This window comes from Doryrhamphus excisus, chromosome 1 (genome assembly GCF_030265055.1).
Source record: "Doryrhamphus excisus isolate RoL2022-K1 chromosome 1, RoL_Dexc_1.0, whole genome shotgun sequence".
In the NCBI taxonomy this organism is placed as follows: domain Eukaryota; kingdom Metazoa; phylum Chordata; class Actinopteri; order Syngnathiformes; family Syngnathidae; genus Doryrhamphus; species Doryrhamphus excisus.
Window position 1 is genome coordinate 32,643,487 of NC_080466.1, and position 24,044 is coordinate 32,667,530.

The 24,044-nt window shown below is 46.9% G+C and overlaps 4 protein-coding genes across 5 annotated transcripts in view; 2 read left to right on the forward strand and 2 right to left on the reverse strand.

The window, feature by feature from the left end:
* Nucleotides 1-14,073, forward strand: part of myo10 (myosin X) — a 56,872-nt gene extending 42,799 nt beyond the window's left edge. For both annotated transcript variants that reach the window (XM_058065500.1, XM_058065499.1), the window contains 23 exons: nucleotides 610-690; nucleotides 4,376-4,500; nucleotides 4,629-4,743; nucleotides 5,728-5,834; nucleotides 5,905-6,150; nucleotides 6,386-6,425; nucleotides 6,622-7,485; nucleotides 7,547-7,667; nucleotides 7,755-7,998; nucleotides 8,077-8,172; nucleotides 8,246-8,339; nucleotides 8,412-8,467; nucleotides 8,539-8,681; nucleotides 9,598-9,789; nucleotides 10,299-10,456; nucleotides 10,973-11,096; nucleotides 11,172-11,469; nucleotides 11,543-11,750; nucleotides 11,859-11,995; nucleotides 12,077-12,197; nucleotides 12,286-12,768; nucleotides 12,849-13,040; nucleotides 13,283-14,073. In XM_058065500.1, the coding sequence (XP_057921483.1) occupies nucleotides 610-690; nucleotides 4,376-4,500; nucleotides 4,629-4,743; nucleotides 5,728-5,834; nucleotides 5,905-6,150; nucleotides 6,386-6,425; nucleotides 6,622-7,485; nucleotides 7,547-7,667; nucleotides 7,755-7,998; nucleotides 8,077-8,172; nucleotides 8,246-8,339; nucleotides 8,412-8,467; nucleotides 8,539-8,681; nucleotides 9,598-9,789; nucleotides 10,299-10,456; nucleotides 10,973-11,096; nucleotides 11,172-11,469; nucleotides 11,543-11,750; nucleotides 11,859-11,995; nucleotides 12,077-12,197; nucleotides 12,286-12,768; nucleotides 12,849-13,040; nucleotides 13,283-13,393 (4,356 nt within the window). In that variant the 3' untranslated portion in view covers nucleotides 13,394-14,073. The remainder of the gene's footprint in view (nucleotides 1-609; nucleotides 691-4,375; nucleotides 4,501-4,628; nucleotides 4,744-5,727; nucleotides 5,835-5,904; nucleotides 6,151-6,385; nucleotides 6,426-6,621; nucleotides 7,486-7,546; nucleotides 7,668-7,754; nucleotides 7,999-8,076; nucleotides 8,173-8,245; nucleotides 8,340-8,411; nucleotides 8,468-8,538; nucleotides 8,682-9,597; nucleotides 9,790-10,298; nucleotides 10,457-10,972; nucleotides 11,097-11,171; nucleotides 11,470-11,542; nucleotides 11,751-11,858; nucleotides 11,996-12,076; nucleotides 12,198-12,285; nucleotides 12,769-12,848; nucleotides 13,041-13,282) is intronic.
* A 14-nt stretch (nucleotides 14,074-14,087) lies between these two features.
* On the reverse strand, nucleotides 14,088-18,517 carry znf622 (zinc finger protein 622). Its single transcript, XM_058065501.1, has 7 exons — nucleotides 18,380-18,517; nucleotides 17,331-17,911; nucleotides 17,011-17,265; nucleotides 16,716-16,878; nucleotides 16,396-16,508; nucleotides 15,352-15,492; nucleotides 14,088-14,369 (listed from the first exon to the last, which is right to left on the reverse strand). The coding sequence occupies exons 2-7, from the start codon at nucleotides 17,893-17,895 to the stop codon at nucleotides 14,239-14,241; spliced, it is 1,368 nt and encodes a 455-aa protein (XP_057921484.1). The 5' UTR covers nucleotides 17,896-17,911; nucleotides 18,380-18,517; the 3' UTR covers nucleotides 14,088-14,238.
* A 139-nt stretch (nucleotides 18,518-18,656) lies between these two features.
* On the reverse strand, nucleotides 18,657-20,144 carry epdr1 (ependymin related 1). The gene is made up of 3 exons (XM_058077808.1): nucleotides 19,657-20,144; nucleotides 19,224-19,432; nucleotides 18,657-19,151 (listed from the first exon to the last, which is right to left on the reverse strand). Exons 1-3 carry the CDS (start codon nucleotides 19,890-19,892, stop codon nucleotides 18,958-18,960), a joined length of 639 nt encoding a protein of 212 aa, XP_057933791.1. The 5' UTR covers nucleotides 19,893-20,144; the 3' UTR covers nucleotides 18,657-18,957.
* On the forward strand, nucleotides 20,094-23,515 carry nol7 (nucleolar protein 7). Its single transcript, XM_058077795.1, has 7 exons — nucleotides 20,094-20,349; nucleotides 20,642-20,702; nucleotides 21,901-21,950; nucleotides 22,025-22,126; nucleotides 22,255-22,373; nucleotides 22,543-22,620; nucleotides 22,696-23,515. Exons 1-7 carry the CDS (start codon nucleotides 20,165-20,167, stop codon nucleotides 22,764-22,766), a joined length of 666 nt encoding a protein of 221 aa, XP_057933778.1. The 5' UTR covers nucleotides 20,094-20,164; the 3' UTR covers nucleotides 22,767-23,515.
* Nucleotides 23,516-24,044: the final 529 nt, after the last annotated feature.

Here is a 24,044-nt window from a genome sequence, read left to right on the forward strand (position 1 = left end):
AATACCTTTTCTCCTGAGGGCTACATATAGGGAAATGGCAATTAAACACACTAAAATCAATCCAAGGCGGCAAGCTTTTAAATACATTTAAATAACGGACCTTCCAGTACTCGGAACATCCAGTATTTCAGCTTTGTGGTAGAGGTAACCATTTTTCATATTATTCTTAACTATCATGCGGTTTAAGCTGCACCAGATTTGGACATATACAAGCCACACATGTCCATGTCATAAAATGGCATATGTGGTGCGCACGAGTTTGTGAGAACCAGGGAGCTCTCTATTTGACAGGAGCTAATCATTAGCTATGGAGAACACCCACAATGGGCTTGTTGAAGCCATTATAATCATTGTTTTTAGGAGAAACTTGTATTGGAACTCGTATATTTCTTAGCTACCTTTTGACGTTGCTGTGTGATGAGTTTAGTGTTCTTTCTAAGATGACGCCCCGTCAGACTTTTTTAATTTAATTGTATTTTTAGAATAGACCAGTAAAAAGGACCGGGGGGCTTAAATGGCCCCTGCTCCATAATGTGGACACCCCTGCTTTAAAATGAGCCCAAATCGGTTCCTGCCTTCAGCTCGTCTAACACAATTGTGCTTTTGCAGGACTCTTTGCACTCTCTGATGGCCACGCTCAGCACCTCCCATCCTTTCTTCATCCGATGCATCAAACCAAACACACACAAGGTGAGTTGTGCAGTCACAATACTGATGACAGGTGATGGTTTGTTGCCATGGTGATGCCTCATTCAGCTGTAATTCAAGATCAAATGTGTACTGTATACAATAGTATACAGTACATACGTAGATTACAGAGGCACTACCTTGGAGGGGGGGTGGTCCTCTGGCAAACCAGCTGATTGTCTAGAGTCCAATGAAATGTCAACCATTGTCACAGAGCCCCTAAAAAGACTTGAAGTGACCTTGTTTGGTTATGGGAACTATACAATGTCAGCCTTTATAATACGTGACATTAATCTTATTAATATTCGCATCAGTCCTTCCATGTCCAGTACGTGATGTCACAGAGTATTTCCAACTATACCGTACCAAATACAAATGATTGGTATTTCACAGTCACAGTTTCAAAGTTTACAGGTCATCAAAATAGTTGATATCATTTAATTATTCACTATTCAATACAGCAACACATAGTAGTAATCCATCCTTTTTCTATACCATTTATCCTCACTTGCGTCTAGGGCAGGGGTGAGCAAACTACGGCCCGGGGGCCACGTCCGGCCCGCCCATTCGTTTCAACGTATTTCATTGAAACATAACATCCAACCTGGCATCATGGTCTGAGCCAACCCTGTGGTGGTTTAAGTCACTGTTTGATCAATGTTGTAATTTGATGTGGTCTGCTGTTTGCAAAGTGCTCCTGAAAAAGGGACACAAGCACATATAGCAGGTTGCATGACACTTTTACAGATACAATCATTCCAGGTGGACTGTTATGCATCAAATATATAGTATGGCCCCCCCGTCTATTTTGTTAAATGAATGCAGCTCGCCAGTCCAAAAGTTTGCCCACCCCTGGTGTAGGGTATGCTGGGTATGCTGTTGCGTTCATGAAGTCCAGGATACTGGTCGTTTTCAAAATAATGAAAATCATTGTTAAGTTTCCAAAAAATGAGTAAAATATGGTGTTTATATGGTGTTTAGCTTCAAGTAGCTAGGTCTCATGCGTACACACATACACACATCCTGCTGTCCAGCCCTACAAGTGGCTCACACAAATTAGCCTCAGCAGGAGCCTCATTGCCATGGTAACCAGGTCCCTCCCATCACCACACTGAGGGGAGTGTTTGGAAGCCTTTGTTAGGCTGCAGAGAGAGAGAGAGAGTGTGTGTGTGTGTGTGTGCGCAAGTCAGTGTGACCCACTCACGAGTCGTCTGCTGGAAGTTTGGAGACCGTGAGCCGTTGTGGGATTTGGAGCGGAGATGCACGGTGAGAGCGGATCCATTGGGATGTACAGGAATGTTTGTGGATGTTTTGTCAGCTTGGACGTGCACTTGCTTGTTAAAGGAGTGAATTTCAGTTGTTCTTGTTATTGCTGGAGTATATACGTCATGTTTGTAAAAGATGGACCTCAACTCTTCATCTTCTTGTCTCAGAACACATGCCGTGTTTAAGAAAGCAATGGAATGGAACATGATTATAGAACCTGACCTTGGAAGTGCAGCTCAGTGACGGTCAAACGTAGTCAGAAAGGCAAGAACCAAAGAGAGTTCCTCTTTCTGCTGAAATGCTGAGATGTCTGATGCTTCCATGTTGTGTGGACCATCCAGTATGTGGCGTCTTGTCTTGGTTGTTCACAATCAGTGGATGCTGTGTTTCTTAGGCTTGCAGCTTTACGGTGGCGGGTGGAGATGGACACAAAAACACTCACACACGTGTGGCCAACTCTCCCACGGTTCCATTTGGGCTGCACCAGGGTGCAAATGTGTCTGTTGGGCTGATGAGGGCGACACAAACATGTAACCAAGTGTACCTAACGCTCCTCCACCGTTACATTTGACAAATGTTCATTATTGAAAGTATGCCAAGTATGCCATGACTCTTCCACGCGTGACACAGAGAGCAAGACAGCAAGATGATAAATGCTAGAGGCGACCATGTAGAGACAGAAAGGACGTCCTGTCGTTTAAATCATGCCAGCTTGCAGCTCTGGGTAAAGCGGGATTCTTGACAACACGTCATTTGTACGTGAAACTTATCCAAAAGTGTTTTATGCAAATTAACCCTGAAGGTGGCAAAGGAGCCAGACTAAGAGGCTTCATTTAATCCCTGCTTCATCATTCAGGTTAGCTTCAAAGAAACGAAGGCTTTGTGTTTGTTAAAAGTACAATGTTAATCCTCAAAGAAACTTCTGAAGCACAATTCCGAACATTCCAATCTCAAGAAAGTTCGCTTTTAAACTCCAGTCTTCTTTGCAGTTGAAGGTTATTCTAGCAACATTGTGTCAAAATAACAAACACAACCTTTTTCAAAGAATGAAAATCATGCAAAGGAGGTCATCAGAGACCTGATACAGAATACTTTTGACAGTGAGGGTGCTTTCCCACATGAAATGATATGACAATTGTAAGTATACAAGTGTAAGTATATGTACAGTGTAAGTATATGTACAGTGTAAGTATGTGTACGTACAGTGTAAGTATACAAGTGTAAGTATACGTAGAGTGTAAGTATACAAGTACACCCACCAACTGGCCTTCCTGACTTCCTACATGACCAAACTTTCCATACCTGGTTCGTCTTTTTCCTTTTTCTTTTACCTCCCAAAGCCCCCGGGAACAGACTGCCCTGCCCCCCTTGTGTCCTCTTGAGTGACCTCAGAGCTCGGAGCCCCCCCCCAGGCCATTGTTGTCCCCCTATGAAGACTACTATTGATTCTCACTTAAGCCTTCAACCTTCTGCTCGTCCTAACGAGGAAGACAAGCTAAGTGGAAAGTTAGAAGATGGCGAGGAGAAGAAGCCACAATTGGGATGGCATCTTCCTGACACCGCTTGTCTTTGTGCATTTATGCAAATGACTTTATGCTAATGACCTTTGAGAATTAAAGGCTGACATTTAGTCACAGTAGACGTCTCTTATGGGCTGTCAACACACCATCAGGGCGCTGAATAAAGAAAGGGGGGCCTTACGGCGGGAATGAAAGCATCCTCTCATTTGTAGAGACCCCCTTGCCCCCCCGCCCCCGCCTTCTCCGTGCCCCTTGCATGCCCACAGGAGACCCCAGCAATGTGAGGTGCTCTCTTCTGTCGACATAATGGTGTGTTAATGATGTCAGCCACAGCTCGTTTACGCTGACGTTTACGTTGACGTTTACGTTAACGTGGTAGATGAGAAGTCAATCAATGATGTATGACTGATGAACAGCAGTTTCGGTTTCATTTTATCATCGCTAACCTCTTAGAGCCCAAGATCTCTGGTCTCGGCTGCAAACCTGTGCAAAATCATTTTGACATTGGCAACATTACCAATCAATCAATCCCGTTGCCTGAGCGGACACGTCCCTGCGGACATTGGACATCCTATGTCACTGACTGTTGCTCAACCTTGGAGCGCTCCATGGCGAGGAGAGCCGGCTCTTGACTGGAGCTTGGGGTTGTGTGTCTGGAGAGCAGCAGGGCGTATGTGCATGTTCAGTCATCAAAATACGTGCCTGTGATGTAATAATACGTTTCTTTTCTAATATTCTCACAATGGACGGGCAAAGTCCCAAAGATGAACCAGCAGCTCGCCATCGATGGGTTGGTGACCCCTGCGTTACATGAACATAGCTCTTGATCAGCGCGTGCATCAATGAGAGACTGGAGTAGACCTAGACCTTAGATCTTAATATTGTCTGTGGTCCTGATCCAGATGCCTGACCAATTCGACCAAACGGTGGTTCTGAACCAGCTCAGGTATTCCGGCATGCTTGAGACGGTCAAGATTCGACGCAGCGGCTTTCCCATCCGGAGACCTTTCCAGGAGTTCTGCTGCAGGTGTGTATCATTGTTATGTTCGCTATCGTATCGTATCGTATCGCTATCTTCAGCACCAGCCGGCCAGCATGTTGGACCTGTCTGAGTCAGCAGGCACCAACAGAACCTTCTGTCGCTTTCCTCCTCAGATACAAGGTCCTGATGCGGGACGCGCTGGTGCTCGATGACGCCAGGGGGCGCTGTGTCCAGCTGCTGCAGCGGTACAACAGCACCGGGACCGACTGGCAGCTTGGGAAAACCAAGGTGGGACAATGCTTTGTTCATCCCAACAACCTGCCAATCACTCACGCAACTTGACGTGCTAAGTGTGTGTTGGTGTGTGTGAAATGACAGATGGGGTACGCAGATCCGAAGTCCTACCATTTTTAGGATGTGACAGCTCAAGTACTTTTTAGGCACACATTTAAACTTCTTCTTGTCTTGTAACTCCAGCAGAAAGAGCAGCTCATCCATGACATCCTCATGTTCCACTAAATTCTGGTGTGATCAGTTGAACTAAAAACTAGTGTTTACTATTTTGATGTGTAGTAGAGCCTCAGCAGACACATACACACACACACACACACATTGGTGGACTGCCAGTTTGTGGCAGCACGTTGAGCATGAAATGAATTCTTTGTGTCTCCGAGGGGAAGGTCCACCATGCATAGAAACACTAAGATTGAGGTTCAGTGGGCTAGTGCCTCCTTTCAGTGGACACGTTCCCACTTTTGTTCTGCCACACTTAATCTCCTGGAAGTGATGCAAGTCTGCTCAGCTCTGGTCTTGTTGCTCACGTGCAGCGTGGCTGTGACGCTTTTTATTAGTCTAATTAGCATAGCAATGGCTACGTAGTATTTGTGTGTAAGCCAATGTTCCCTTGTCAATCAACATCTGGTCAGTGGACCGAGTCTCTAAGCAATTCCATACGTGGAGCGTGCGTATATCGGACAGGAGAAAGAAGATGTTTCCCATGAGCCTCATTCTCCCGAGACCACATCCTGCATCTCCTTAATAGGATTACCCCCCCCCCCCCCCCCCCCCCCCGTTACTCCCTGGGGATCCATCAATGGATGATGGCACACTGAATAGAACCGTGTCGCCTGCCATTGTTTGGGGTGTGTGATGTCACTAAAGGACGTCATGTGTCTGATGTGTTGAATGTGGAGAAAAAAGATGGACGGTGACTTTAAATGTGTGAAAGTCAGCCTTTACCAAGACAATAATGTAGTCCATTCTTGGACCTAGGTGTTCCTCAGAGAGTCTCTGGAGCATCATCTGGAGAAGCAGCGTGAGATGGAGGTGCTGAGAGCCGCCATGCTCATCCAAGCTCACATGTTGGGCTACATGGCCAGGTAGGAGATCACGCTGAGCTCCACTTTGGCACAACGAATGACCACCTTCTGCTGGCTGGGTCGTCCACAGGAAGCAGTACAGGAAGTTGCTGCAGTGCATTGTGGTCATTCAGAAGAACTACCGCGCTTTTTACATGAGGAGGAAGTTCCTGCTCCTCCGTCGGGCGGCGCTGACCGTCCAGAAGGTTCTACGAGGACAGCTGGCCCGCCGCGCCTTCAGCCAGCTGCTGGCCGAGAGAAGCAGGAGGGAGGAAGAGGAGCGACACAGGAGGGAGGAAGAGGAGCGACGCAGGAGACAGGAAGAGGAGCTGGAGAGGTGAGTTGGCATGAGGAGCGCTTGTGGAGAATATTTTTGTACTGTTGAGCCATTTTCACCTGGAAACAAGAAGAATGAAAACATTATGATGGAGGACGGAACAAAAGCAGTTGCATGACTTTTGTCAAGACCTGCCTGCTAGCAGCGGGAATGTTGGCATGGTGCTTTCAGCATCCTTAGACGAACGGAGAAGGACAACATTCCATCAGGTGATGTTTCTGTTTGGTCTTCACAGGGAGAGGCGGACGCTGAGGGAGATGCAGCTGGCAGAGGAGGTACCAAAGACAGAGCTAAGATGTTAAGAGCTAACGTAGATCATCTCAGACAACTTCAGTAGGCCATCAACCACAAAGAAAACAAATAATGGGATCAAATGAGGAAACATTTTAACATAAAAATGCTTTGAAACTGAAACTAGCGTTGATGATCATGAGTTTTATCTCAGGCTTCACATCTCCATGTCTCGTTCAGGCTTCCAGGAGGTGTGAAGAGCAGAAGCAAACTCAGGAGCCGGCATCCCTACTCGTGGTCACTACCTCACCAGACTCTTTAAAGGAACAGGAGGAGACACCAGAGGCCTTGGACGAGGAGGAGGAGGCCATACGCCCCCAAGAGGCATCTCAGGTGGAGGAGATCCTCCGCCTGGAGCGTGAGATCCAGTCTCTGCAGATGCAGAAGGAGCGCCAAGAGCTCTCCTTGACAGAGGCTTCACTGCAGCGCCTCCAGGACCTCCGTGACCAGGAGTTGCAGCGTCTTGAGGAGGAGGCCTGCAAGGCGGCACAGCACTTCTTGCAGTCGCTCAACTTTGATGAGATCGACGAGTGCGTGAGGAACATTGAGAGCTCGCTGACCGTGGAAGGACGGGAAAAGGAGGAAGAGGTGGACGAAGGCTTTGGCGCCGATGAGGAGGCTTTCAAAGACTCTCCCAACCCCAGTGAGCACGGCCACTCCGACGGCCAGCGGACCAGCGGCATCCGGACCAGCGACGACTCCTCCGAAGAGGATCCGTACGCCAACGACGGTGTGATCCCGCCTCTCCCGCCAACCACCGTGCTCCTCCAGGCTCCGCCTCTCCTCCCGCCGCCCACCGCCTGCCTCATGGTTTCCTCCGTCAAGGAGGAGCCTCAGGCTGACGGCGTGGTGGAGCTCATTCCTCCTGATGAGGACTCTGACTACGACAGGGATGACTACGATGAAGGCGCCATCGTGTCCAGCAGCAGCGTGGCCTTCTCCAACCCTCGCAGCGAGCAGTGGTCTCCCGACTACCGCGGCTCCTTGGGAACCTACAACAGCTCGGGCGTCTTCCGCTTTGGATCAGAGGGGGCGCAGTCCTCGGTACGGACACAATTCCAAGTTGACTGAGAAGGTTTCTAATTCTCTTCTCTGTCTTTGTCAGTTTGAGGACAGTGAGGACGACTTTGACAGGTTTGACACGGATGATGAGCTGTCCTACCGCAGGGATTCCGTCTACAGCTGCGTCACGCTTCCCTACTTCCACAGCTTCCTGCACATCAAAGGTCTGTACGACGTCCAGCTTCCCACTGGTGTCGCTTACTCTCGTCTGCCCACTGGTGTCGCTTACTCTCGTCTTCCGCCCGCCCCAGGCGGCCTGATGAACACATGGAAGCGGCGCTGGTGCGTCCTGAAGGACGAGACCTTCTTGTGGTTCCGGGCCAAACAGGAAGCTCTGAAGCAGGGGTGGCTGCACAAGAAAGGAGGCGGCTCATCTACGTTGTCACGACGTAACTGGAAGCGCCGCTGGTTTGTGCTGCGCCAGAGCAAGCTCATGTACTTCGAGAACGACGGTGAGGACAAACTGAAAGGAGCGCTCGACATGCACGCCGCCACGTGAGTGCCCGTCAGACCAGACTTGAACCTTTGCAGTTTTGTACGTGTCGATGAAGTATCTTGTTGACGTCCATGCAGGCAGGTCATCGATAACACGGACAAGGAGAACGGGATCAACATCGTCATGCCAGAAAGGACCTATCACCTGGTGGCAGAGTCTGCTGAGGACGCCAGGTGAGCTTTTGGGTCATGTGATGATGGACAGGACGTTTGCATCCTCGTGATTGTCTTGTCTCTATGGCAACAGTCAGTGGTTCAGCGTGCTGAGTCAGGTCCACAGCTCCACGGAGCAGGAAATCGGCGAGATGCACGATGAGCAGGCCAACCCCCAAAACGCAGTGGTGAGTTTCGGGGGGGGGGGGCAACTTGAAGATGTTGCGTTTGAATGAGTGCTAACTTCTAACCCCTCCTAGGGTACCCTGGACGTGGGCATGATTGATTCGGTGTGTGCGTCGGACAGTCCAGAGAGGTGAGGACACACCTTCACCCTCGTCCGTCATACGTCTATGAGCGTCATGTGATCAGGAATGCTGTCATTAGGCCCAACTCCTTCGTCATCATCACTGCTAATCGAGTGCTGCACTGCAACGCCGACACCCCCGAGGAGATGCACCACTGGATAACACTGCTGCAGCGCTCCAAGGGGGACACCCGCGTGGATGGCCAGGAGTTTCTCATACGAGGTGATGCAATAAACCTGCTACGTCGAGGGTGTCCAAAGTGCGTCCCGGAGGACATTTTTTATTGGTCTTCTGCAAATTCTAAATACATACATATACTATGTTCATGAATTACATAATACTTTGCTTTGCTTTGTCATCTATCTATATCTATCTATATCTATCTATATCTATATATCACAAAGCTAAGATGGGGACGTTTTGTTCAGATGATTAGATGGTAGATTTGTTGACACTGTTGAAAAGAATAGGTAGAATGTAAAGAGAAGAAGCGTAAGTCCTACTGATGACTAACAATAATACAAACAGTTATACTGCCTTTTTACAAAATGTGATATATGAAATATGAAAAACATCTTTTGGTGTTCAGTAAATGGCCATTGGTGCACTATGTGAAAATAACTGTATAACTATATATACTACAACTACATATACTATACTATCATAACTATATAAATAGTTCCACAGGAGAAATTGGGCTGGGAGGAAAGAAACCAAGCGAGGTTGATTTTAAGGTGAAACATGTCTAGACGTAACACAACAGAATGTAAACAACAACAACAATTACCCCAGATGCCAAAGGTTAATATATTACATAATATGTCCAAGTAGGTGTGTCACGATTAATTGAACAATTAAAAAGATCAATAATTCTCTATTACTCGTTGGCCGAGTGGTTAGTGCGCAGGCCTCACGGCTATCATTGCCTGAAAAAAATGTTTGCAATAGCATATATGTAATTTGGACAATAATTTGGAGCACAATGAAAATGTGTTGTTGTGAGATTCCCAAGTCCAAGTGGCCTCCATCTTTCATTTTTCAGCCTGCACTCTTTTTCCTGTCAACATTTTGAGTGACTTGAAAGTCCAAATCCAGCGTTTGTACCTGTGTTGATGTCTTCCATGATGATGGTTGTCAGGTTGGCTTCACAAGGAGATGAAGAACAGCAGCAAGTCCTCTCTGAAGCTGAAGAAGCGCTGGTTCCTCCTCACGCACAATTCCCTGGACTACTACAAGAGCTCTGAGCGCAACGCCTTGAAGCTGGGAACGCTGGTGCTCAACAGCTTGTGCTCCGTGGTGCCGCCTGATGAAAAAGTCTTCAAAGAGAGTGGTCAGCGGTTCTATTTCATCATGTGATGCGTAGCTGCTTGGCTTGACATTAGCTTACGTGTGGAGTCTTTATTGATGGCGCGGCCACCAATAGAACTGTTGAGCTTGTTGCCGTGTTGGACTGGTGAACTATTATCCTGCGTAACAGCTAACAGTAACTTGCTAACAGCTCGTTACTGGCCACTTCTTGTGGAATGAGGCAATCTTTGGGGGAGAGATGCCAGGATTTGATCTGCTTCCAACAACGTCCTAACATCTCTCTCCCAAAGATTGTCTCTTTCCAGGAGAAGAGTGGAAAGGAACGGGGTGTTTTTCCACCAGGCCACGCCAGGCAACAATAGCAGGAATAACTATGGTGGCCACCCCCAGGGTGACACAGCGACCAGGGACATAAATAAAGAGACACCACGCTAAACAAATGTAGAACTGAAACGTCCTTCAAGTCCAGTTGCTTGGACCCAACCTCTGCAGATGGTTTTAGAACCATTCTATCATGTCTCCTCTCTACAGGATACTGGAATGTTATCGTCTACGGCCGCAAGCACTCGTACCGCCTCTACTGTAAGCTCCTGAACGAGGCCACGCGATGGGCCACCGCCATCCAGAATGTGATTGACGCCAAAGCTCCCATCGACACGCCCACACAGCAACTGATCCAGGACATCAAGGTAGCTCCTCCCACATGGACGCCATGACCCAACATTAGGGGTGTCACGAGATCTTGTTGGATTAAAATGTGTCAAGCTAAAAATGTTTTGTGGGTCTGGGACGATAACGGAGTGGGCGTGTCCGGATGCGGGCCATGGGTGGAAGAAATTAAAACGGACCACTTTGGAAATACAGCTGGAATAGGTGCAGATTCTGGAAGATCTAGAAAGCTTTCTGTGCATCAACTGTTTAAATCTTCATGTTTGTAGCGTTTAAAAAAAAAATCCATATGTAAAAAAAATTATATTTAATCCAATAAATGTATTTAAATGGGATTTGTAATAAGGATATTTCAATCCAATGAAAATGAGGTTTAGTTGCTGTATTCAATACCTTTTGCTGTAGTTGGTTCTGGCATGGAGGCAATTAGCCTCAATCCCATAAAATGAAGACAAAACCTGTTTTGAATATGACGCAATATTCTATTGATTTTTGGACGCGGTTCTGCATGTTGTGAAACTTCATTGACTGTGCAGGAGAACTGCTTGAATAGCGACGTTGTGGACCAGATCTACAAGAGGAACCCCATTCTTCGCTACAGCCACCACCCTCTGCACTCCCCCTTGCTGCCCCTCCCTTACGGAGACATCCACCTCGCTGGTGAGTCACATGACCAGGTCAGAGGTCCCTGTGATCAGCACTTCTATGCAGTCTCATCGGGAACATCTTCTTCAGCCCAGAGGAGCAGGACCTACAGCACGCTTCAAGATGAAGCCCTCAAGGTGTTCAGTTCCCTGCAGCACCTGGAGGGAGTGGCCGACCCCGTTCCTATCATCCAGGGCGTCCTGCAGACGGGCCAGGAGCTCAAGCCACTGAGGGATGAGCTCTACTGTCAGCTGATCAAGCAGACCACGCTTCCTCCTCACCCTGGTAGTCCTGGAAACATGAGCCGCTGGAAGATGTTGGCCTGCATGTCCTGCACCTTCATCCCGACCAGGAGCATCCTCAGATACCTCAAATTCCATCTCAAGAGGTCAGTGTCTCGCTGGAAGGGTCATGTGACCATCCTCGGGTAGTCTTCTCACCACATCCCTCCATCTCTGCAGGACTCGAGAGCTGTTCCCGGGCATGGAGATGGAGCGGTACGCCTGCTTCGCTCTGGACTCCTTGAGGAAGACTCGCTCCAGGGAGAACGTCCCGTCTCAGGAGGAGATTCGAGCCATCATCGCTCGGCAGGACATGAGCACCACCGTGTACTGTCATGGCGGAGGATGCTGCAAAATCACCATCAACTCGCACACGACCGCCGGACAGGTAACGCATCTTCCACGAACCTCTCCGCTCCATCAGCAGGACACGGAACCCATGGAAGCGTCTGGACGGGTTAGCGAGCAACATCTCGGTTCCACTTGTGTGTGACAGGTGGTGGAGAAGCTGCTGCGTGGTCTGGCCATGGAGGACAGCAGGAACATGTTTGCTCTCTTTGAACACAACCACATTTGTGAGAAAGCCATTGAAAGTCGTACCGTGGTGGCCGATGTGCTCGCCAAGTTTGAAAGGTACGCACCTCTTTGTGGACATGAACCTATCAGCAGTTGTGGTTTTCTTTTTAATACGTGTGTGTGTGTGTGCGTGTGTAGACTGTCAGCGAGTCAGGAAGCGGTTAACACAGGCTGGAAGTTCTACTTCAAACTTTACTGCTTCCTGGACATGGACAACGTTCCCAAAGACAGCGTGGAGTTTGCCTTCATGTTTGAGCAGGTCAGTCTTGCTGATGTTTGGAATATTTTGAGCAGCTGATTTGGCGGGATGAAATACCTTTGTAAGAACTTCCTGTGTGTGCATCCAGGCTCATGAGGCCGTGATCCGTGGTCAGTATCCGGCTCCAGAAGAGACTCTTCAGTTCCTGGCTGCTCTGAGAGTTCAGTACCTGCTAGGAGACCACAGCTCACAGGCCACACTCCCAGAAATGGCGCAGGTCTTCCCCATGGCACGGCTGCGGGCCCGGGTGCAAAAATCAGCCAGGACGTTTGCTCCAGGTGGCGGCAGCTGCTCGGTGGCTGATCGCTCGGGAACGTCGGAGAGGAAACGCTCCAGCTTCCTAGAGGGAACGCTGAGGCGGAGCTTCCGAAGCAGCTCCATCAGCCAGCAGAGGCTGGATGAGGAGAACAGCCTGGAAGCCTGGATGAGGGATGAGGTGGCGGCGGTGCGGACCAGCGTGGCCGACAAGTGGAGGAAGCTGCAGGGTGTGGAGCAGGAGCAGGCCATGGTCAAGTACATGGCGCTGGTCAAGGAATGGCCTGGATATGGATCCACGCTCTTCAATGTGGAGGTGAGCAGGCAGCAGAGCTTCTCAAGCAGCAAGCCGACATCCCAACACCTTGCTATCCCTGACCGCCTTTTCTTCCTCAGTGCCATGATGGCGCCTTCCCGTCTGAGTTGTGGCTGGGCGTCAGTCGAGACGCCATTTCTGTGTACAAACGAGGAGAGCCGTGGCCTCTGGAGGTCTTTCCCTACGAGCAGATCCTTGCCTTTGGAGCTCCGCTGGCCAACACCTACAAGATCACAGTGGAAGGACGAGAACTTCTCTTTGAAACTCACATGGTGTGTAAAATTCCTATTTTTTCCAAGTAGTAGTTGTGATGATGAATGTTAACTACCAACTAAGAACATGTCAGCTTTTAGGTTGATGTTAAATATTAGGATTACTTTTAAGTAGTAGTACAGTGTGCACGTACTAACTAGTTGTAGTAGCAACTGCATAGCTTAGTATCGTACAGTAGTAGGCTATGCTGTGCATACTACCAAGTTTGCACTCTGTATGTAATGAATATGTTGTCCTGCAGGTGATGGACATCGCCAAGCTGATGAAGGCGTACGTCAGCCTGATGGTCAAGAAGCGTTACAGCAACTGTCAATCAGTCAGCAGCCACGGCAGCCATTGCAGCGCCTGGTGACAGACGCCAAGCGTCATGGTGTGGAACCCTCGTCATCAGCAGGGAGCAGGAGTCTGTTGATGTGGTCCAGTCGGGCGTTTGGATGCGACAAAGAAATGAATGTAAATATAAAATAGTATTTGATGTGGATATTTCCCGTTTTAGAACACAACTATTTCTTATTAGCACTAAAACAACTTTAGTGAGATTTTGAATGTAAAGAAAATGACATGTTTGTCAAACATTTCCATTGGCCTACTGGCCAAGTGAAGGTCGCCTCATAAGTGCCTGTTCCAAAACACGAGTCCACTTCCTCTGGTTCTTATGTGTCCCAGCCTGACTGGACCTTTAAGCACAGTTGAGACTAGTACACCAAGCAAAAAAGGTTCTGGTCTGGTTGCAGCCCAGACATACTTGTCCATTAAACAATCATGATTTCATGTTTTTTACTAATGCCAAAAGAAAGAGGTGATCAGAACGCTTGGACTCAGATGTTAGTGGAGCGCCGCGGGCGGCAGGTCCATCCAAAGAGGCGTTCAGGTTCCTCCCACAGTGCCTTGCTGTATATTTCCTACTTTTTGTGCAATGTTTATGCTGAAATATATATTCATCACTTGGCTGTACATTTCATATGTTCTTTATGCTTCTGTGTGATGGCCATGAGTCCCTTGTTCTACGTGACAATAAATGTGTCAATTCAGCATGAAGCCTCATGTCTCAGCAGTAGCCTGGCATGACCTTTATTCTACTTCATCATGTTGTCTTCTGATAAACAGCACTTCAGTATGATTAGATACCATTGAAATGGTTGTCATGGTGAAGTGTTCTCGCTGGTTGCCAACAGTTCAAGTTCCTTCATGGTATCCTCAGAACATGACTTGGACTCTGAAGTGTTTCTGTTTGGTGGCGTTGTGACTCATTCCCATCTTCAGCAGCCACTTGGACTTCTTCATCTGCACATACTGCATGTCCTGCTTGTGATGCCAGGCCATGTTACCTAGGAGATATGGAGAGGGGCAAGGCAATATAGGTGGGGCCACAGGAAGCCTGGTAATTATGGATAAAAGAACATCCTGCTCTCTACTTTAAAACATTTAAATGATTGATGTAGTCTTCCCTCGCTAGATAACGCTTCAAGCATCCCTCCCACACTCTGTTGCTTTTTCAAACTATTAATAAATGATTACTGTTTTGTGGTCGACTATGGCCTAATAGTGAAGAAAATGCATATTTAAGCAAATTGTACATATTTTTTTGGATGTTATTGTCACATATGTGATGCAGACGCATCTACTTCCACAATGGAACGCTGCAGTCATCTTGTTTACATGCGTGTTCCACAGCGGAAGAAGAGTGTCTTCATCACATACATAATGTACATGCAACAGCGCACAGGGATGTTGCAGAAGACAAGAGCGATTTGTCAGATCTCATTTGTTTTTGTTGATGCAAATGTATTACTCTTTTGAACGCATATTGTTTTGAGGAGCCCAATTCTTTATTTAAAAAGGACCCAGCAATTGAGCAGAAATCCGCCCACAACTGGCCTCGTGGGACCACCTGAGTGGGTCAGTCACTAGTCTTTCAGGGCTCACTGCCAAATACGCAAACCTCATGACCTGAAACTTTAGCATGGTTTAGCATGAGAATACAACGTACAAACTAACTACATTTAGAGGTCAGAAAAGTGGAAAAAGCATAATAGGTCCCTTTTAAATTCTTACAAAAAGTCTCAATATCAATATCATAATCATCATAATGATGTACTAATGTTACTGTTGCAGTCACAGCCCACAAGCTAAAAGCCATCTCTAAACCCATGATGTCATTTCCTGTCCACCATCCATTCTGTTCCCGTCTTAAAAGAATTATTTTCTGACAGATCTCTCTCGGATTACTGTTTGGTTAATCAATTATTTTTACAACATTAGCCTTAATCGGAAAGGGTCGTAGGTGAGGTGAGGAAGGTTACAGCGTACCTGTGTTGCCCCCCCAGCCGAGAGCTTTGTAGTGACGCAGCACACGGCCCACAGCATTCTTGTTGTGGCTCACCAGCGTCCTCTGTGTTCCAAAGCGCTGCTTGTAGTATCTCATGAGGGAGCGATGGCCAATCCTGGCACCTTTTTGGGAAATAAGTTAAACTTTGTTAAACAGGCCTCACAAATGGCAGCAAGCATTAAACACTAACAACGTTAAAACAATGCGAAGAAATGTTAGACACAAATACAGTAGATAGCATATAGTGAGGGAGCAATAATTGACAAGCAATATTGCGGAGCGACGGTAACATCAAACATAACAAAACACTAATATGAAAGGGGACTATGATGCTCATTTTATGGCCCTTTGTATTGAGTTGCAGACTCCTATAGAGTAGCTACACACAATAAAACTTTCTAGATCTTCCAGAATCTGCACCTATTCCAGCTGGATTTCCTTGGCTTTGTTTTAATGTATTCCACCTTTGTTTTAATTTATTATTTATAGCCCCCCCCCTTCCTGGCACGCCCACGCCACTGATTGGTCACACTCCAAAAGCACTCCCGAGGACTACTGCCGAACCCCACTTTCTAATTTTGTTGGTATAGGAGTTAATGATAAATGAATAACCCCTTTGGAGAGCCATACCATGAGTTACTGGCTGGAGACCCAACTTACCATGTATGAACCCAAGTTGTAAACGTACAGTAGGTCCGCGTTTACTGTGTGCAGACAATCTTGACATAACATCGGCAGTCGAAATGATGTCATTAAACTGTGATCACAGTGAGTCGGTGTGTGGGGGGGAAGAAAAACCTCTAAAATAGAGCGTTCAGAGCAATCCCAAACGTCCTTCAGGGCTCACTTCCAAATCCCCAAACCTCATTTTTAAACTTTCTAATGTTTATAGGTCAGAAAAGTGTGAAAAGCATGATAAGAGGTCCCCTTTAAACAACGTTAACGTCAACCAAAAAAAACGCCAAAGTATGTTAAACATTAAACAAACAACATTAGCGAAGAACACGATGAGCAAAGGTGTCTACCTGACGGGAGGGTGAGCTCCAAAGTGTCATCGTCATATTGAAGGTTGTCATCAGGAAGTTCCGCCCCCTCCATGTCAGCTTCCTGCCCATCCCCACTGTCAGGGTAGCTGCTCCTGTCAGCCAACACAACAGCAAACATTGACTTCCTGTCACACCTGAACATCATGTCATCCTTCCTAGCCACATGCAGTTACCTGAACATTGACTTCCTGTCACACCTGAACATCATGTCATCCTTCATAGCCACATGCAGTTACCTGAACATTGACTTCCTGTCACACCTGAACATCATGTCATCCTTCATAGCCACATGCAGTTACCTGAAGTCGTAAAAGTCAGCCAACTCAAGAGCAGCGTCGCCGTCTGTGAACAGTTTGCAGTGACTTTTGTCCATCATGTGACGCTGGACCGCCTCAGTTGAGTAAAAGGAGCGCCCCTTCTCATTGCACCACAGACATACGTTCCCCGCGCCAACTTTCTCTCCTGAAAAACCAACACCATGTCACCCTCTTACTTTGACTGGACCAGAGCCGACCAGACCACACCAGACCAGCGGTGTAGCGCTTCTTTCAGGGCCGTACCGAATAACGTGTGAGGTGGAGGAGCGAGACTCACCCAGGTAGCGGATGAGGCCTTTAAGGTTGACCAGGAAGTCGAGGTCGGGGATGAAGAAGCTGTGGACGTGTGTCATGTGGGCAACGTTCCTGAACAGCGACTTGGAATGATGCGAGCAGAAGAGACAGTCTGTGACAGGGATGGACCCCGGAAGAGCAGGGGGGGGCTGCGGCTCTTCCTCCTCCATGCTGTCATCTTCCTCATCCTCCATGTCATCATCATCATCGTCGTCGTCATCTACATCCTCCCAGTCCTCTGCAGAGACAGGTTTACGATTAGAAGATTGTACTTGTGGCTGAAGTGAGCTTTCACCTCCATACCTTCCTCTGCAGCAGTTGTCTCTTCCCGTTCTCTCCGTTTGGCCTGCTCCTCCAACCACATCAGTCGAGGAGGTTTTTCCGTCTTCTCTGCCTTGTGCCTCGCCGTCCTGTCCTGACTAGTTTTGGCCTGCCCGGGCCTCTGCTGCTCCTTGAGGGCCTGCTGCAGGGCCTGGTTCTGAGCATCGTGGTCTGTTTTATCAGGATCGAGCCCCTTTTCCAGATTCTTCTCGTTGAGCTTGTCCACCTCCCTTTGGGCGGCCAGCAGGGCTCGCCTCTCAGCCTGCTGGTGCTTGTGAGACTGTAGGTGGTTTTGGAAGGCGTTGGTGCTGGAGAACTTCTTGTTGCACATGCTGCAGCCTTCCACGGAGGCAGCCTCGGTCAGCTTCTGATCGGCGGCGGCCCGCTGGGACAAGACCCTCTCCTGGAAGTTCTCTGCGGTGACCGGCGGCATGTCGGCCACCTTTCTCTTCAGGTTGTAGCGGTGCCAGTCGCTCTTGTAGTGTGCACGCTGGACATCGCCATCCTCGAACGCCACCCGGCAGCTAATGCACGTGTAAGACGCCATGTTGGCCTGAAGACAACTTTTGAATAGTAAAAAGGACAGCTGTCAATCACAGTCATGTGAGGAAGTAATAATATCCGTGACAGATACGTTCAATATCATGATATTGTTTTTTTGTATTAACATTTGCTACAATTCCAAAAATAAACATTTGGAAAAAATAAGTAAAAAGCACTGAACTCATAAAATGGATTTCCACCCAATTGTGAACGAGTCACGGTAACAAATAGACGACAAAGTCCGAACAATAATGAACTAATATAGCTTGGTTTAACTGTCGGGTATTCTGTCACAAAACTTTTCAATGCGATGAGTAGAAGTTTACTTAACATTTGTATTGTTTATTTAGCTTTTTTTAAAACGTTAGCGCTTTAGCTTGTCAGGTTAGCTAGGTAGCTAGTGGCTAGCTAGCGAGCCACTTTGACGTAAGAAAGTACGAAAACACTTCAGCGCCACTTTATAGACGTGATGTCTATAATTGACTTACTTGTTCTCGGGCTGACTCGATAGAATGGTCGAGTATTTAAACCACCTTTGGCAAAAGCGTGCTAGTGGAAAACTTCCGCGTGACCTTTGAACCGCTCCGCCTTCCAGGCGCGTCACGTGTCATAGCACCATCTACTGGCCAGGCGTATAAGACACACGGACTTGAAACAAATGTGCAGAATCTGTTAAGATTTAGCAATAATCTACCATGATTTAATGATAGTTTTAAAGACATTTTATAAACGATGAAGATAATAAGATAAAAAAAAACCAGGATGGAGTGTTTTTTTCAGTTTATTATCCTTTGAAAGCACATTAGCATACAAATGATGAAGCCATTTGAATTATGAGTGTTAGTGGCTGCCTGAGTTAACGGGACGACTCATGCCCAACAAAACAAGTCAGCAATTTATTAAAACACTCTTTGTCTTTGAAAACATCAGCTTATTGTTTTACTTTGGAACTAAATTAAAAGGTGTGTGACAGCATCAATCTTTCATCTTGATTGCTGATCAAGAATCGATTAGCAGCTAATCAATATGTAATGTGCGGTGCCAGGTCAAAACCGACAGGCAGGCCTCAGCAGTGGGACTCTGTCATGGCGACGGGTCGGGCCGACTGGCAGGTGCTGGGAGGGGTGAAGACATTTGGGTCGCTGATGCCCAGCTGGAGGTTGAAGAAGCGAGTGGACGTGGTGACGCTGCTGTTCTTGATGTAGGTCTCCTGCACGGGGTAGCAGTCCTTCAGGGTGTACACACCCACCCACGTCTCATCTGGGACAGAGGACATGTTTATTCACCCCCCCACCATCACGTTTGTCCTTTTGTCAACACGGCGGGACTCACGTCTGCGTGCTGGCTTCCTGTCTGACCATTCCTGGACCTGCACGTTGTCCCCGGGACCACCGATTATGTACTGGTCCTCAAAGGTGGAGTTGTCTGGAATGTCGAAAGGGTCCCAGGACTCGGTCAGAGCAACCTTGGAACATTCTTTAGTCTTCTGGTCGATCTGAAACATCACCATGCTGTCGTACAAATAGATGTACTCAAAGTACCTGCAACAGCAACAACATAGGAATAGTTCATAGTTGGCCTTGTTTGTAATCATACGGTAAGCAGCTTTTATTTGCTCTCAAGCAACAATACACTACAGTAGTACTACACACAACCACCGTGACTATTCTTCTTGCAGCATAAGCCAACAGCAGCAAACAACGACACACTTCCTTGGTGGTGCTTGTGTGTCTATTTGATAACTTTGTAGGACAAAGAGTTTCACCTCTGACACGGTGTGTGTTTCTTGTGCTGCTGCAGGATTCGGAGTCTCCGGTTCTGGCCGTCGTAGGACACCGCGGCCCGGTTGTTCCTCCCGGTTCCGTGGTCGTACAGCACCCACCTACCCTCCCATTGCAGCGGGGCGAGGCACGGTACGACATCTGGGTAAGCTTCCAGTGGGGGCAGGCCGAGCGTGAAGGAGGCCGCGGCGGTCACTAGTACGACAACCAGTCGCTGCATCGCGTCTGCTTGGTTTACGATTAACTTGAGCACGGATCTCAAAAACACAAACTCTACAAAGGGGGCGCTATTTAGCTTCCGATTGGGACTTTCAATCTAAAAGCCCAGTTTCAACACTGTACTATTTTACGATTTTCTTGTTTCTATAGTCTATGCGGTGAGTTTATTAAACTAAAAGTTTAAGTAAATAAACTAAAAGTCCGCATACATGGTTCGCTCAGCAAAACAAAACATTACTGCCGACGGAAGTGACGATCTCTTTCCTGCCCAATATGGCGACGAGAAAACGCGGACTTCGAGCCAGGTCGTCTGAAATGCAACAAAACGAGCAGGCAATGAAGACGTGTGGTGAAGAGTTCGACTCCAGCGACGACGAGGGGCCGGAGGAGGTCACCTTTGAGGATTCAAAGGTTGAGGCGCTGCGGAGTGCCCAGCAGGCGCTGGAAACCGCTCGCAGGTATCTTACTAGCTAGCTAGCCAGCCTAGTCTGATGAGAAGCACGTCTTTGTTTTTAAACGCATTTTAAAACACACCATCTTCGATGTGTTTTTCTCAATAACTTAATTTTATTTTTTTAATGTAAAATTAAAAGGGCGCATAGTCGTAGCACGATCCAGTCAATGCAGTATTGCGGGTTCTTGGCTGAGATTTTGATGTGAGGAGATGCTAACGTTGGCGAGTATGTGAATGTATGTGAAGGTTGCAATCGGGGAAATGTCTGACGCTTTCCCGTGTGTTGCTGCTTCCAGGGAAAAGGAACTGCTCAAGGAAAAGAGGAAGAAGAGGCAACAACTGTTCCAGGAGCAAAAGGTGATTTCTTTTTCTGCTTTCCCAAGTACTTTTACTTTAGTAAAAGTACTTTAGTAATTTTCATCATAGCATTTGTGAACATACAAGTTTTCTTTAGAAGTTGCAAACTTTTTATTTGTACACCAAAAAAGAATTATTGAAGAAAACACTAAAATGACCAGGGACATTATTATTAGCCCCCTTTAAGAAACGTCCATTTATTAAGTCATTTGCACAAACTACTTTTGTGCAAATGATGTGCTTTAACTTCAGGTGATGTCCTTAAAGCTGACCAGGTGAATCGGGCGATTTCACTCAATTAAATTAAAACATGGTTTAAAAGCCTCAGTGTGGGTATTTGAGCTGTTAGTTGAGAAAGCACCATCAGTTTGGACTTGAGAAAAATAATTATTGATGTACACATAGCAGGAGAACAATGTACAATGCTATCGAAGCGATTCCAAGTGTCAACACTGAAAAAAGGGAGAACACCATCCCCACAGTGAAACATGTTTGTGGGAGTATTATCTTGTGGGGATACTTCAGGGCATCTGGAACTGGAAACCTTGTCAATGTGGAAGGAATCATGAACAAAGAATATGTGGAGATTTTGAAAGCAAACCTCAAACATTCAGCAGTAAAACTGGGTCCAGGTCATCATTTCATCCTCCAACATGACAACGATCCAAAACATACGTCTCTCTTGGTGAAGAACTATCTCCAGAAGACCAAAATGAATGTCAGAGGGTCTGCACAAAGCCATGACTTAAATCCCATTGGAAGTGTGTGGGGGGACCTAAAGAAGAATGTCCATGCCAGAAGGCCATCACATCTGGAGGAGCTTGAGAGATTTTCCAAAGAAGAATAGGCTTGTGAGAGGAGTGTGAGAGACTTGTTAAACTATAACTACTGACCACACGCTGTTATCCAGCAAAAATGATATTCAATTGACTATTAGGATCCGGGGGCTAATCATTTTGGTTTTTGTGCAATATTTTCATTTCTGTGTGCAAACTAAAATATTGGAAGCATCCAAAATAAAACTAGGATGTCTAAAACAGCTGTGTTCAAAATGTGATGCTCTGTTTAAAAGTACTTGGGAAATACTTTAAAAACAGTGACTTTTGTAGGGGGGGGCTAATAATTTTAATAACTGTATACGTATGCCTCTGAGATTATCCACACTTTCTGCAGGCTCACTTGTTTTTCTTCTTGACAGAAGAAAAAACTGCTTTCTCTTGAAGTTTTGGAGGAGATTGACTCTTCACGGTAAGTTCACGTGTGTATCCTGTGTGTTGGCAGATGCCTCAAGACGACATGTTTTGTTCTGTATTTTTAAACAGAGATAGTCCATCTAAAGATGGCCAAAAGGCTCCCGTCGCATCTCAAGATGAAAAGCACCACAAAAGGAGAATGACCGAGCAAAAACCGAGACGCTCTCGAAAGTAAGTGCCTTCAGATGCGTGTTGGAATAAAATACTATGTTAGCAGTTTGATAAGCGCTGCGTCAATACAATAAGATGCTATAAATAAATGGTCACATGTATATTAATGTCAAGGTGATCTTTGTCAGACTGACAGGAAGATGCAAGGTGATGACAGTCAAGTCTCAAGAGATGTCCTGCCAGCAGAAGACGGCGGAGGACTTCATCAATTCGTGCTTGTACGGAGCAAGAAGTCGCCGCACCACAAGTAAGAGGACATGATGGCGACACATCCAGTTGGGCTGTGACAACTCAACATGAGCTGTCTCAATTTGAACCTCACCACTTCATCCCATTGGGTATCCCCTCAGCGTGGGACATCCACTAGGTTAGCTCCGAGTTCAGTTCCTAACAGTGTTACATGTTTGTCTTGCTAGACAACCAGCTGCTGTCCCTTCGCAGTAAGACGGCTCCAAAAAAAAGTTCAGCGGTACAGTTTGTTAAGGAAGAATGGGGTGAGACGAGGTCTTCACAACTGTAGTTTGTCCTTGCGGAGACTCCTCCTAATATGTCATGTCTCTCATCACTAGCTCAAGAGGAAAAAGGTAAAGCAGAGAAGATAAAGATGAGGTGGCTCCAAAAGAACATTCCCTCCAGCTGATTGGACGCCGGCAAGGACACGCCCCCTTGCTCCAACAAGAGCGGCGTTCACTTGCGGACACAAACATGTCGGGCAAGCCTAGATTGTAGGCATCAGGGGTAGGCAACCTATGGCCCGAGAGCCAAATATGGCTCTTTTGATGGCTGCGTCTGGCATTAATGCTCCAAATATGAAGCACTCATGCAGTGTAATAACATTTCTGGTCAGAGCCTAGATATTAATGCAGTAGACACCAAAGCTTTTATCAGATAATGTGGTAGCCTCCCCAGCTCGTTGAAAGATCAGGAAGTAAATTTCCCTCCTTTTAATCAGTCCGCTAATTCTGCAGTGCAAACCGTTTTAAAAACTTTGGTGAAAAATGACTACCATTAAATTGATTAGCTTCACTAGAACATTAAAAATTAATTCAAAGGCTTGTATTCTAAAATTGTCATGCTTAAAAATGTAGTGCAAATACATTTTAAAATGTGGCTTTGGTGTCTTAGCCTAAAAGGTTCCCACCCCCTGCTGTATCTCTTGAGCCTCACGTCTGGACTGAGACTAAACATCCTGCATATGACTTCAGGAAGTGTGCAGCAGCTAATCAGAGAGCCTTTAACATGAGACATATGGACTGCGGGTCACTGCAGCATGTCAACCCTGTTCAGAATAAAATATTGACAGGTTATTCAAACTGAGATGTTCCATGATGGGAGATCAGAGTAATTATTTGTCATCTTTTAATAAAAATCTTGTCACCCTCACATAAATTGCACATCATTTTGGCCACACTGACACACGGCCGTGAACTTCCTGTCAAGTGGTGGTGCAGGCGTCCAGCGACTGAAGGAGAAAGAAAAGGAAAGACATCTAACTTGATCTTACCAGCACTGTACTATGGCATGCATAGGTCTCAAACAGACAACACACTTTGTCTAAGAAGTTGGCTAAATGCGACCGCTCACCTTTTTTGCAAATGCATCACAACCCCAACTACAGAAAAGCTCGGTGACGCCAAACAAGAGCACGGATTAACGGCCATGACAGAATCCTGCTCAAAAGTATTTGGTTGTTCACTCGTGGAACTGTTACACACACAGTGCGCATGGGGGGTAGGGAGGTGTACACGGTTTGTTTGCTGCCGAGCATGATGGGAAGTGATGGCCTGGCAGCGCTATGTCCTACTTCCTTTAAATGAGACAAGGTCGAGGACAAAGATGATTGTTGGACGTCACCTTCTAGAACAAACAAGAAGCAACAAAAAAGGGAGGAGGGGTTATTTTGGCTCCTGAGATGTTT

Coding starts and splice junctions, on each gene's coding strand:
- znf622 (XM_058065501.1), bottom strand. CDS start 17,895: ATGGCGTCTTACACGTGCATTAGCTGCCGGGTGGCGTTCGAGGATGGC. Junction 16,879..17,010: donor AGGCCTCATCCGCTACCTGG/GTGAGTCTCGCT, acceptor TTGGTTTTTCAG/GAGAGAAAGTTGGCGCGGGG. Junction 15,493..16,395: donor GGAGCTCACCCTCCCGTCAG/GTAGACACCTTT, acceptor TTTCCCAAAAAG/GTGCCAGGATTGGCCATCGC.
- epdr1 (XM_058077808.1), bottom strand. CDS start 19,892: ATGCAGCGACTGGTTGTCGTACTAGTGACCGCCGCGGCCTCCTTCACG. Junction 19,433..19,656: donor AAACACACACCGTGTCAGAG/GTGAAACTCTTT, acceptor TTGCTGTTGCAG/GTACTTTGAGTACATCTATT. Junction 19,152..19,223: donor CAGGAAGCCAGCACGCAGAC/GTGAGTCCCGCC, acceptor CCTCTGTCCCAG/ATGAGACGTGGGTGGGTGTG.
- nol7 (XM_058077795.1), top strand. CDS start 20,165: ATGGCGACGAGAAAACGCGGACTTCGAGCCAGGTCGTCTGAAATGCAA. Junction 20,703..21,900: donor AACTGTTCCAGGAGCAAAAG/GTGATTTCTTTT, acceptor TCTTCTTGACAG/AAGAAAAAACTGCTTTCTCT. Junction 22,127..22,254: donor AAACCGAGACGCTCTCGAAA/GTAAGTGCCTTC, acceptor GATCTTTGTCAG/ACTGACAGGAAGATGCAAGG.